This window comes from Cucumis sativus, unplaced genomic scaffold (genome assembly GCF_000004075.3).
Source record: "Cucumis sativus cultivar 9930 unplaced genomic scaffold, Cucumber_9930_V3 scaffold84, whole genome shotgun sequence".
Taxonomy (NCBI): Eukaryota; Viridiplantae; Streptophyta; class Magnoliopsida; order Cucurbitales; family Cucurbitaceae; genus Cucumis; species Cucumis sativus.
The window spans coordinates 66,979-80,247 of NW_022279575.1; the positions used below are offsets into that span (position 1 = coordinate 66,979).

At 32.8% G+C, this 13,269-nt stretch overlaps 1 protein-coding gene and 1 pseudogene across 1 annotated transcript in view; both read right to left on the minus strand.

Moving 5' to 3' along the window:
- Window positions 1–6,952, minus strand: part of LOC116406292 (NAD-dependent malic enzyme 62 kDa isoform, mitochondrial-like) — a 68,984-nt gene extending 62,032 nt beyond the window's left edge. Inside the window, exons 1-8 of the mRNA XM_031889988.1 lie at window positions 6,827–6,952; window positions 6,085–6,218; window positions 5,878–5,938; window positions 5,516–5,566; window positions 5,162–5,273; window positions 4,361–4,438; window positions 2,670–2,730; window positions 1,107–1,128 (exon numbers count right to left, since the gene is read on the minus strand). Coding sequence (XP_031745848.1) covers window positions 1,107–1,128; window positions 2,670–2,730; window positions 4,361–4,438; window positions 5,162–5,220 — 220 coding nt within the window. The 5' untranslated portion in view covers window positions 5,221–5,273; window positions 5,516–5,566; window positions 5,878–5,938; window positions 6,085–6,218; window positions 6,827–6,952. The remainder of the gene's footprint in view (window positions 1–1,106; window positions 1,129–2,669; window positions 2,731–4,360; window positions 4,439–5,161; window positions 5,274–5,515; window positions 5,567–5,877; window positions 5,939–6,084; window positions 6,219–6,826) is intronic.
- A 1,566-nt stretch (window positions 6,953–8,518) lies between these two features.
- Window positions 8,519–12,750, minus strand: LOC116406295 (annotated as a pseudogene).
- Between the last annotated feature and the right edge of the window lie 519 nt (window positions 12,751–13,269).

A 13,269-nucleotide genomic window follows, 5' to 3' on the forward strand; every position in this document is an offset into this window, starting at 1 on the left:
CAACAGAAACAGAGCAATATAAGCAAAATACATTACAAGGAAAATATGGAGATAAAAGACATGAAGGTTTCCCTTTCACTTACAAAGAGGATCATTAAGTAACTTCTCGTTGTTAGAACCAATATCTAGCATTACTCGAAGAATCTGTCAATTAAACAAGAGTAAACTTAATGAAAAAGTGTGGTTAAGAAAAGTTGCTAAAAAATGTCACCATTAAATGATATTAGTATTCTTAGATAATCTACAAATTTCATGAAGAAAAGACTGCAGACTTGAGAGTTACCCCCACTATCAGGAATACTTGCTGAAACGGGAAAAAGATATCGGCAAATTCTAAATACGGCACACTAAAACTCTCACTCTCCTGGTTCTTGCTTAAAATCACATGTACATGTCAATGCTGATAGTGCCTCTTCCACTGAAACAAACAAAATTTCAGTACCAATTAAGATGCAAAAATAAGGTATTTAAGATGCAGAAAATAAGGTATTTAAGATGCAGAAAATAAGGAAACACCCCACATCACTACAGTGCATAACAAATCTATCACATAAGCACAAAGATAAATACTGAGAGTATTAGTTGAAACTTAGCAAACACAAAAAGGACATAAGCTTATTCTCAAATTTCAGTACATATACTCATCAAAATTCAGAATCTCACGTCACAAACCCGAGCTTAGTGCTCAAGGGTTGACAGTCATGCCTTTTATGCAAGATCTAAGAAGCTATGATGCTCATTATTGTAATGAAAAACTTTTGAAAAATTTTGAAATTTGGACAAAATTTGAAATCCCCAAGGTTAGACTAAACAAGTGAGCTATTATCCACCCTTCACTTAAAACATTGCTTGGAAGTAGCCCAACATGAGAAGATAAAACAATCTGAATGGCAGGCGATCCTATAAACTATTAAAACAATAGCCACAACTGATGAAAATCAAGTTGGATAAACAACCATTTGATGAAGGGAGGCGTTGAGCTTGTCTAAGAAAACATACTCTTTGAGGGTTTATGGCAGCAACAACAACATACATGTCCAGCTTTCCTGTAGGTATTCCTATTCCCTAAACTCCAAGGTCACGGAGGCCAAGAATACGACTTCCATCTGTCAAGACAATCATGTCAACCTGTAGTTGAAGAAGAAAATACAATGAACTTCAAAAATATATATATATCTATAAAGCATAACAATTATCCCACTGCTGAAAGAAATAATATTTGTTATGCTATGTATATAATTCACAAATTAATAGACCATCATCTCAATGTACAAATTGTGTGAAGCTAAGGTCTCTGATACAACTTAAAGAGGATTGAAGAAGAGTACCAGAAGTTTTTCATTAGCCATCAATCCAGGAAATAAATGAAGCATCAAGCTTGTCTAATAAACTGAACTGGGTCCTCAATATGTAACACAAATTACACAAAAATCTAGGGAGGGGGCTATGATTTACATACGTAAAATACTTAGAGGTTTGAAAATAACTTATTGCATTCACTATACACCGAGTAAGAAGAGAACGAAGGCGACGGGAGAAAGGAAAGGGATAAGGAAAAGAGGAGAACAGAAAGAGAACAACGACAAGAGGAACCAATTTATTTTGGGGAAAGAGGTATTTTAGGAATTTTCATTTTTATTGAGGGACCGACTGTGATTTTAACTAAACGGGATAGTTGCAAATTTAGCAATTAACTAAAAGAGGATAAAGAAGATAATAAACATAAAACTGGAGAGTATCATTTCCTAAACCATTCAACATGTAGCTAATAGAGTGGCACACCGGTAAGAGAAATAATCTTTGTATTCTAGAAGTATAAATAAAATTGAAAACTAAGAATGCTCAGTTTTACCTTGACCGTGCAAATGTCTATCTTTCTCGAGTTCTAACTCCATAAGTTCAACTTCTGCTTTTTGGTTTTTAGCTAAGCCCTTGCCCCATTCCAACTTTATCTCATGTGACGGAAGACCAGCATCACAAGCAGCCACAGTGGATTTGATAAAAACATTGATAAGAACTATATCTCCTGAGAAGTATATAGTCTAAAGTGGAATTTTAATTTAAATCATAACTCTTGAATACCACCCTAAGACTTCAATACTATACTTTAATTCAACCAACCACTAATAAACATAGAACAAGAAATTGGAACAAGTCTGAATTATTAATATCACAAAGCCTGAATGTTAGAATTATCAATATGAATAAAGATGAAACAAGTCTAAACTCAAGATAGATAGTTTTTAGAAGCTTTAAATTGGTAGCTTTTCAACATAGTCAACAAAACATGAAGCATACCCAAAGAATACTTTAATTAGCTTTATGCATAAAGTAGCTAAAAGTAAGAGAAAGCTTCATGCTATTAAATTAATTGGAAACAGCAACAACAGAAAATCAGCTTGATTAAACAAGTGCTTAATAATCTTTTCATTGAGCCAAACAAGCTGAACCACACCATTCATCCGATCTAGTCAAAAGCAAACAACCCAAATGCTGAATTTCATATTGATTCCTCCCAACATGTATATATATCGAAACATGAAACCAAAACTTCCCAATTTTGCATAGGCCTAAAAAGACATGAATTTAAGATAATTAGAAAAGTTATCTAGGGTACCCAAAAGATCGCTGGTTTTTTTAATATTATTATTATTGGAAAACTTAACTACCTGCAAGAGGAACCTCTTCAATAGGAAGTTCTGCACCAAGATCACCTCTGGCAACCATTGCCTAAAATGAAAAGAAATAATGTTCTTCAATTAGCAACCAAGCCCCAGACTATCAACAAAATTGAAAACCTTTTAATGAAATTCAACATTAACGAAGCTGTGAAAAAATTCAAACAATCACCCCATCAGAAGCTGTAATAATTGAATGCAAATTTGGTATGGAGTATACACTTTCTATTTTTACAATCACATGAATAGCAGCATCACAGCCTGCAGAGTCGGATATTAAAAATTCAAACCCATAAAGTCTAACTAACTAAACACAATTAGATTTCTAGTAGCAGTAATTTAACACAGAAACAGAAATTAAACATTAGAACATTATTGCATGGCATTTCTATAAATTTATCACATGTTCTTTCTTCTTCTTTTTTTTCTTTCCTTTTTTGATATAACTCTAACCATGTAGTTAAGCTTCTCCCTGTAGCAGTTAATTAAAATAGAGACAGAAACTATAGATTAACAAACAATTGGAAGGCCTCTCGATCAATTTATATAATAATAAGTTCATACTTGTGTCTTTTTGGAAGTATGAAAAACGAGAAATCACTATTTTCCCTAAACGAGAAACCTCTTCGTTCCGTTTTTGTTGATTATTCATCCTTGTTCTTCACAGGAAATTCTCTCAATTTTCTTCAAAGGAAGGATCAAGTTCTCTCCTACAAAGGGTATGTTTCTAATTTTCCTAACTTTATGACATAATATGGCAGTGTTGTATAATGCAAATCTACAATAGAAGAAACACCATTTACAGCAGAGCCAAGAAAAATGAAGATTAAATATAATGTACTGCAATAAAATTAAAATACTAAAGAATGTGTTAGGATGTGCTTTCTCAATCTACATCCTAAACCCCTAAACCCATAAACCTCTAAACCCAACATCCTGATGTGCTTTTTCAATCTACATCGTTCTCAAAGAAACATCCTGATGTGCTTTCTTAATCTACATCCTTCTCAAAAATGAATTGAAAAATCTCTAAAAGTTTCCTCATCAAACAATATCATCCAACAATGTTTAAGAAGGATAGTAAAAGGGAAGAAGAATGATGTAATGGTGTTTAAAGAGGATAGTAAAACGGAACAAATAGTGATTTGCCTAATTCTTCAAAAAAAACATTAAGTTTTGAGTTGTGGCAATATGAACTAGGATCTCCTTTACAATTGTGCTCTAAAGATATTGAAGACAATTTATAGAATAAATCAAACTTATTAATGATAATAATAGAATTAGTAATGACGAAATTACATATCCTTTAAAATTTTTTGTTAAGTGAAAATTATGAGGTTTCTTTCCGCTTTTGTGTGTTCTCATGTTTAATTGTACTTTATCGTACCAATTTAGAATTTTAAAATGTTTTTAATTCACTATTTGAGGCTTCATCTTGCCTCTTCAAGTCAAAATACCTCACGGCCAGCCTTTGTTGAGTTATTTCTATTGAATAATAGATTGTGTTTTCTTTTTTGGTCAAGAGACCAAAGTAGATTAGTTACAATTAGAAACAAAAAGGTGGATTTCGATTTCCCATAATAAACAATAAGAGTGGATCACCCAACAAGTCATAAACCTACTATCATTTATGTTCCACTTGATCCAAACATAACAAACAAAAATGAAAGGTTTGGACTTACTTGAGAATTAGTGTTGAAAAAAGATAGTTGTATGACCTTGTTAGCATATGAGTAACAACTTGAAAATGCATCAAGAATCTACAAAATTATTTAACATTAGTAGTTAAGATGCAGAAAATAAGGAAACACCCCACATCACTACAGCGGATAACAAATCTGCCACATAAGCACAAAGATATAAATACTGAGAGTATTATTTGAAACTTAGCAAACACAAACAGGACACTGATTTGGAGCTATGCCTGAGGGAAAAATAAATCATGAACACTGATTTCAACTCCAAGATGCTTCTAAAAGGCTTGTCTTACACCGATTGAGGCAAGTCCTTTCTAAACTTTCTCTTTCTTGTATCTTTTTCAAAAAACGCTCTGTCTCATTTGCACTTATTTCTCTCTTCTTCTTCCACGCTTAATGAAGAAAACCCTTAATGAAGAAAAAAATAAGAAATCAACCCTAAACCCCTCAACCCAACATCCTGGTGTGCTTTCTCAATCTACATCCTTCTCAAAGAAACATACTGATGTGCTTTCTTAATCTACATCCTTCTCAAAGAAATGAATTGAAAAATCTCTTCTCACAGAAATGAATTGAAAAATCTCTAAAAGTTTCCTCATCAAACAATACCATGCAACAATGTTTAAAAAGGATAGTAAAAAGGAAGAACAATGACGTAATGGTGCTTAAAGAGAATGGTAAAAAGGAACAAAGATGGTAAGGAGAAATTTATTTTCAACTTAATCATGAAGAACAGTTCAACAAAAAATAAATAATAAAATAAAGGCACTTGGGAAAGCAACAAACCTGCTTCTGTAACTCAAGAAGCTGCCGCTCTTTCTCATGAATGTGTTCTTCAAGTTCATGCAAATGTTTTATTTGCTGAGCTCTTTCAGCTTCAGAATGATCATGTTCTCTCCTACAAATGATATGTTTCTAATTTTCATAACTCAATGACTTAATATGGCAGTCTTGTATAATACAAATCCATAATAGAAGAAACACCACTTACAGCAGAGCCAAGAAAAATGAAGATTGTATGTAATGTACAGCAATAAAATTAAAATACCAGAGAATGTGTTAGGGTGTAGAGCAAATCATCTTCACTGCAATTATTCGGGAGGTTCTGTAAAGATAATTCCAATACCAGAACCTTCTTACCTCATATATAGTCCTTTCATCCAACTCTGTCAACTTTGCTCTTTCCGTTTCCTGCACATCAAATAAGCTTCAATTTCAACCAAACTCGTAAAGGTTACAACTCTCAGGTGATGCTAATTGAACGGAAGTTTAGAAACTGGGACAGGGTATGAGCTAACTTCATTATGCTCAAGCAACAAATTTTATGTTATGTAAGCATAAATATTAACTAGAGGCTTAAATAAAATATTTCACCACCACCACCACAACAACAAAAAGCCCAGATATATCGCCATTGACAACAGAAACAGAGCAATATAAGCACAATACATTACAAGGAAAATATGGAGAATAAAAGACATGAAGGTTTCCCTTTCACTTACAAAGAGGATCATTAAGTAACTTCTCGTTGTTAGAACCAATATCTAGCATTACTGGAAGAATCTGTCAATTAAACAAGAGTAAACTTAATGAAATTCAGAAAGTGGGGTTAAGAAAAGTTGCTAAAAAAATGTCACCATTAAATGATATTAGTATTCTTAGATAGTCAACAAATTTCATGAAGAAAAGACAACAGACTTGAGAGTTACCCCCACTATCAGGAATACTTGCTTGAACGGGAAAAAGATATCAGCAAATTCTAAACACGGCACAGTAAACTCTCACTCTCCTGGTTCTTGCTTAAAATCACATGTACATGTCATTGCCGATAGTGCCTCTTTCACTGAAATAAACAAAATTTCAGTACCAATTAAGATGCAGAAAATAAGGTATTTAAGATGCAGAAAATAAGGTAGTTAAGATGCAGAAAATAAGGTAGTTAAGATGCAGAAAATAAGGAAACACCCCACATCACTACAGTGCATAACAAATCTATCACATAAGCACAAAGATAATATACTGAGAGTATTAGTTGAAAGTTAGCAAACACAAAAAGGACATAAGCTTATTCTCAAATTTCAGTACATATACTCGTCAAAATTCAGAATCACACGTCACAAACCCAAGCTTAGTGCTCAAGGGTTGACAGTCATGCCTTTTATGCAAGATCTAAGAAGCTATGATGCTCATTATTGTAATGAAAAACTTTTGAAAAATTTTGAAATTTGAGCAAAATTTGAAATCACCCAAGTTTAGACTAAACAAGCGAGCTATTATCCACCCTTCGCTTAAAAAATTGTTTGGAAGTTACCCAACATGAGAAGATAAAACAATCTGAATGCAGGCAATCCTATAAACAATTAAAACAATAGCCACAACTGATTGAAATCAAGTTGGATAAACAACCATTTGATGAAGGGAGGGTGTTGAGCTTGTCTAAGAAAAACATACTCTTTGAGGGTTTATGCCAGCAGCAGCAACATACATATCCAGCTTTCCTATAGGTATTCCTATTCCCTGAACTCCAAGGTCACCAAGGCCAAGAATACGACTTCCATCTGTCAAGACAATCATGTCAACCTGTAGTTTGAAGAAGAAAATACAATGAACTTCAAATATATATATATCTACAAAGCATAACAATTATCCCATAGCTGACTATTTTAGGAATAATCATTAAGGATATAGCAACATTTTAAAAAAAAATGCAAATATAGCAAAACTATCCCGATAGACCAATATTTGCAACATGATCTATCAAGGATAGATTTCTATCATTTATAGAATTTGACAAATTTTGCTATGTTTGCAATTTTTTTAAATGTTATATACTCAATTATTTTGAATCTAATTGCTAAATTTGCAACTACGTGTTTTTTTTTAATATATATTTTAGGTTTGTTCTTCTTGTTTTTTTTCTTTACATCATCTTTTCCTCTTCTTCTTCTGTAGTTTTTTTTTCCAACTGTTATTTAATTGTTCCAAATATAGAAGGTCGTGCAAAAAGATAGTGAAAAAAAATTAAATATTGAATCGATCATGTACAAAGAAATTTGAAAAAAATTGCAAATCTAAATGTACATACAATAGCCAAATCTAAACCAAACAATCTTGGATCAAATATAAACGATCATATACGAAGAATAACCAAATAATAGCCAAATCTAAATAATAGTTTTAGAAATATACTACGGTCACTTGATATTATTTAATCACAAGACCTTTTTGGTATTTTTTATTGTGGATGGGTAAACTTTTCCGTTTTCAAAATTATTTTATAGCATGTAAATATTTATTTCTTTGTTATATTTTTAAATTTTTGCAATATGCATGTTTATGTATTATTTTAGTTTCAATATCTTTAATATATGATCTGATATCTAGTAGAATTTCTTTACCGAAAACCAAGTAGAATTTAACCATTTTCCCACTAAAACATTTAGCATGACTTTAATATTTTCCAACCATGATATTTACATAATTACATAATTAAATTGAATTCAACAATTAAATTGAATTCGACTCAACATTATTTAAGACAAATAACTTGAGTTGGATAACAATGTCAAGACAAATAACTTGAGTTGGATAACAATGTCGATCCAATTTGAAGAACATATAAATGATATAATATAAGTCTATTATTCTATTTTAGATGTCCTAAAATTCATATGATGACATAATCTTTTGATAAAATACTTTTTATGTTCAATGTGGAACATATATATTATTGTTGCAAAAAACAAGAAACAGGAAATATGAAAGTTATCCTTACACAGTCTTACTTTTATTTTCAAAAGAAACAGAAAATGAAAAACAGAGAAGAAACAAAGACAAAAATAAATAGAAACGTTATCAAACAGACTCTTATTAAACTGAAAAACAAACACTTGTTCAATAACTATTTTGTCTCCAATTTTCTTACCATAATTTCACATCACAAACAAAAACAAGTTTTTAAAAACAACTTTCTTAATTCTCAAATTGGATTATGAAAACATTTTTAAAAAGATGTTTTAAGGTATTGTCTATATATATGATTAGCAAACAAAGCCTCAAGGATTATTTTTCTAACTAAAAAAGAATACGAAAATTTAAAGGATCAATACACCAAGTTCATTATACTTTCACATCACACATTCTCAATAGAGGCTACATCCATATATTTGGAAAGATGTATATTTTTATTTCCTTTGAATATTTACATCCTTAATTTAAAGATTTCGTGGTGAGGGGTTTGATTTTCTCAAAGTAACATTCCTTTTTGTTTGTATTTAATATAAATGACCCAAATACTCAGATAATGGAATGCCCTTTGAACTCGTTCCCGCACAATACAGTTAGTGATAAGGTTACTTACTTCAGGAAGCTTTTCAAGCAACTTGGGTATAACCTCAAACAGATCCCCAACGACTCCATAGTCAGCAACCTGCATATTAGAGACAATTAATTCATTGGAATGTAAAAACAGCGTCAGACCAACCTCGGATACATTTATATGAAATCTAACAATGCATAAACTTACACTACGTTTTGAAATACTTATAATCTAGTCGTACTGATTCGGAATAAATAAGAGGATGTTGAATTTGAACACGACAAGACTAAGACTGATTTTACCACTTCAAACATGACCTTAAGCATCCAAGTTCGCCCTGTGGCCTAAACTAACAGTGATTTTTTTCCTTTTTCTGTGTGTGTGTTTTAGGGGAGGGGGAGCTGACCTTAAAAATTGGTGCATCTGCATCTTTATTCACAGCCACAATAACCTTAGAATCTCTGATTCCTGCAAATGTTGAATGGCTCCTGATACACCAAAAGCCATATATAGTTTTGGTGCTACAATTTTACCAGTTTGTCCAACCTGATATACACAAGAGTTTTAACTAGAATCATCGAAGAAATTTGCACTCGATAAAAGAATAAAAAACTATGGATAAATTCAACCCACGTTAATATGTGTTATGGCACTATCCATATAAAATATTTGCACATACCAAGTATATTTTCCACAAAAAGAATTACAAAGGAAAAGAAAGGGCAAGAGAGAAGGAATTGGACAATTTTTTTGTTTTAGTTTTTTTTTTTAATTTTATTTCTCTTTGAACTTCTGGTGTGGGGGTGATCTAAAAGTTCACCTTCCCTTCAGTCAAGTTCCAGTGAAATGCCTAACTTAGTAACTTCAATGTTCACTTTTAATTTGGATTAGGTACACTAACTTTTTCTATATCCGTGAGTATCCAAGCTCACGTACTATGACTAATCTAACAAGACAACCTGTATGATCCTACAATATTTTGGTGTCAAAAAAACTCATAGGAAATTAATTCCAAATAGCTGATCACCGTAGATTGAATCCATGACATTTTGCCAATTTATTGAGACTTTGTCTCCTTTTTCATTATAGACCAACCCATGATGGTTAATTTGGATTAGGCAAACTACAATTACAAAATTCAGATGTAATAATACTCTCAACTTGGAAGGAAAAGCCAAGAAGGCAATTACCTGAAGGTCATTGGGAACAAATCCAGCATCAACAGCAGCACGTGTGGCACCAACTAAACAAATAAGAGAAGAAACATCAAATTAGGTTATAGGATTAGAGAATGAAGAAAGCAACATATTCATTATTTGTGTGTTGACAAAATTGATTACTTTGATACTGTAGAATAAATAGAAAACAGTACTCTATGCAAAGTGTTTTGAGATCTAATGTTTTCTGTTCTCATTAATAGGCTCCGTGTGCCCCAAGTTCCATGATATTTTTAGGAAATTTGACAATCAATATTTTATAACCAGAGAAAAAATTAAAAAAATGATGAAGGCGATGCAGAAGGAAAAACAACTTGAAGTTCAATTCAAAAATTCAAACTGAATCAACCTGCAGCACCAAGTTTCTCGGCAAGCTTCTCAATCATTTTGAAGTTCTCAGCGGTTTTCAAACCACGTCCTCCAGTGACAACAACACGTGCATTTGCAAGATCAGGACGTTCTGCTTCCGGAGATGTTTGCTTTACGTATCTAGATTTTCCAATAGAATCTGAAAGATTGATATCACTCATTAGACCTAAACCAAGTATCACTCATTAGACCTAATTACATGTCCTAATCCTTTGGCAGGCCACTAAAGTAATATAACAGAAATTAAAATGATCCAGAGAAGTACTATGGAAAGTGTTCCTTAATAGGATGGAACAATCATCAAAACTAACTTGGGTTAATCAAATAAGCAGAAGCATTCAATTCTTGATGTTATTATGGCTTCCTTTTTCTAGAGTGTGGAGAATTATTGGAGATGGAAAAGTAGGCTGTAGGCTTACCTCCACCAAGCATTGAGAGATCAACCTGAGATATAGCGGACTTATTTGATGCCAACTCAACAGATCTTGCAGGCACTGGGAATGATGTAGATCTTATGGTCAACATACAAGGTCAGCTCCTGGGTATCTAACTGTACAAAGCGCATTGCCAGCATATATGGGCCTATTATGAGTTCCAAATTGTATTGTCAGTCATCCTTCTTCTTTTGTAAGGAAAAAAACTATTGCACATCAATTTAGAATGTACTTAACTAAAAATTAGGACATGGACAATTTAAGTGCTCCATCATAGTCACAAGACGAAATTGGCATACAAAAAAATGCAAACTGAGGTTCGAAAATAAAAAAAAAAAACAAAACAAAACATGGAAATTGGAATGTTGAAAAACAAGGATTAGAGAATTTAAGTATTTCTCCACTGAATGAAGTTTCCACCATAAACAACATCAGCAGTGAAAATTATGTTTTTCTACATACACAAGGAAGGTTAAATTAGTGGAAACACATTTGTTAGGATTAATGTAGACTGTAGGTACTTAAAACAGTTCACAAAGTTGCATAAATGTCAATATAATCAAGGATTTAAGTCTAAAAAACAGGATAAACCTCACAAATTGTCGAGATTCAGATATAGCTACGACATCCGTAACCGGAGAAACATCTAAAAGAGCGGCAGCGCGTGGAAGAATGTTTTTCCCAAAAGAACCTGAAGCCGCAATTACATGAGAAAACCCATTCTTCTGTTGAACCAATTGGACTAACTGAGCCCAAGGTTCTGCCAAGGGGTATGTAAATTTATCAGAATCAGCAACAAGCACCTAAATAACATTTAACCTCCGATATCAGTAATAAGGAAACGACGAAGAACACAGATCACTCTAATTACTCTATCTTGATTCTAAAAAGATGGCATAGGACGAAGGTTATAACTCCTCAAATGTTCGAATGAGAATAGAACAAAGCAACAACCACCATAAAATTCCTGGAATTTGGACTAATTCTAGGAGGTAATGCATAAAAAAAAAAAAAAAAAAAAAGAATATGTGAAGAAAAAATGTTGGGCGGTCGAATCTCCATGTAAAAGGCGATAGATAGAGAGTAAATGATAATACCTGAGAAATAGATGGGTGGCAAGAGGCAGCATGTTGAGCAGCTTGATGAAGCGAAGGCCCAGAGCCCGCCAAGAGGAGGGAAATGGAAGTGTGAGTGCTCAAGGAAGCGGCAGCCGCTATAGCGCTAAGGAAGCGCATAGCGCTAAGGGAAGCGGCATTGATGGAACCGGAATCGTGTTCCGCCAAAACCAAGGTGGTGACCTACAATTCCATAGCAAAATGTTGGAGAGAAATGAAAAATGATGAAACGGAAATGAAAGAAAGGAGAGAAGAGCATACAGATCGACAAGGTGAGGAGGAGAAGAGGGGGCAATTGGGAGGAAGAGGATGGAAGAATGGATGTCTTGAAAGCAGTGAATAGAGTTCGAGCAATCATGTTGATGGATGAGGGATACTCTCTCCTCTCTCTGAAATGAATAATAATAGTGTTTAGAAGAAGAGGGTGGGCGGAGGAGAGAATGGTTCAATGGAGGTTTGAAAGAGGAATACGGCACTGCTCCATCCAGCGATTAAAAGTTTCTCTATTTGATTTTGTTACCCATAGTGTTTATCAGATCCACTAGGTGGGAATACCTTATAACAATTTCCTTCCCCCAACACAAACCCTCCCGAGTTTCTTTTAAGAATTTTTAGACAACATAATTAAATTTAAACCACATTTCAACAATTGGTTACTTCTCTTTTCTATATTTATTCATCATCTATTTCACATTTTTTCACTTCATTTTTTTTAATCTTCTTTTTCTTTCTTTCTTCATCTTCTCTTTCTTTTTACAAGTACTCTCTTCCAATGTCAACATCATTTAAATATCACTTTGACATTATCTAAACGATCACTTACATATTCAACAATCGTTTAACATGGTCAACACAACCGTTTAGATTATAAAAAAATTTCCATCGTTAAAAATAACTACAGGATCGTGTATATTACCTGCATAATCGCGTATCATGATCCTTTCAAGTGCGTGTGTGGTCGATGTTGATACTACCTACACAATCGTGTATAATTTCTACACAATCGCGTATCATGATTGTTTAAAGAAAATTACACACACGCGTGGCCGATTAATTGCGTGTTGACTTGGACATTTTTGGTATAACTCACTGTGAGCATGTGTGGGTTTTTTTTTTTTCAAAATTGTTCTATATAGTGTAAATTTTTCGTCGATTTATTATATTTAAAAAAAAAATCCATTTATTTATGAATATAATTTATGTTTACAAAATTGATTAAATTGCAATTTAGTTTCTATCGTTTGAAGAAAGTTGGAGTTTAACCTATAGTTTTGACAAAACCTCATATATCATCTTTATGATTTGAAAACCTTCATAAATAGTCCATACAAGCGAGACTACTTTATATGATTTATCATACCAAAATGACTAAATTTTAGTAAACTATAAAGACTAAATTCTATTATTTTAAAATTATGAGGACCAAATTTGTAATTTAACC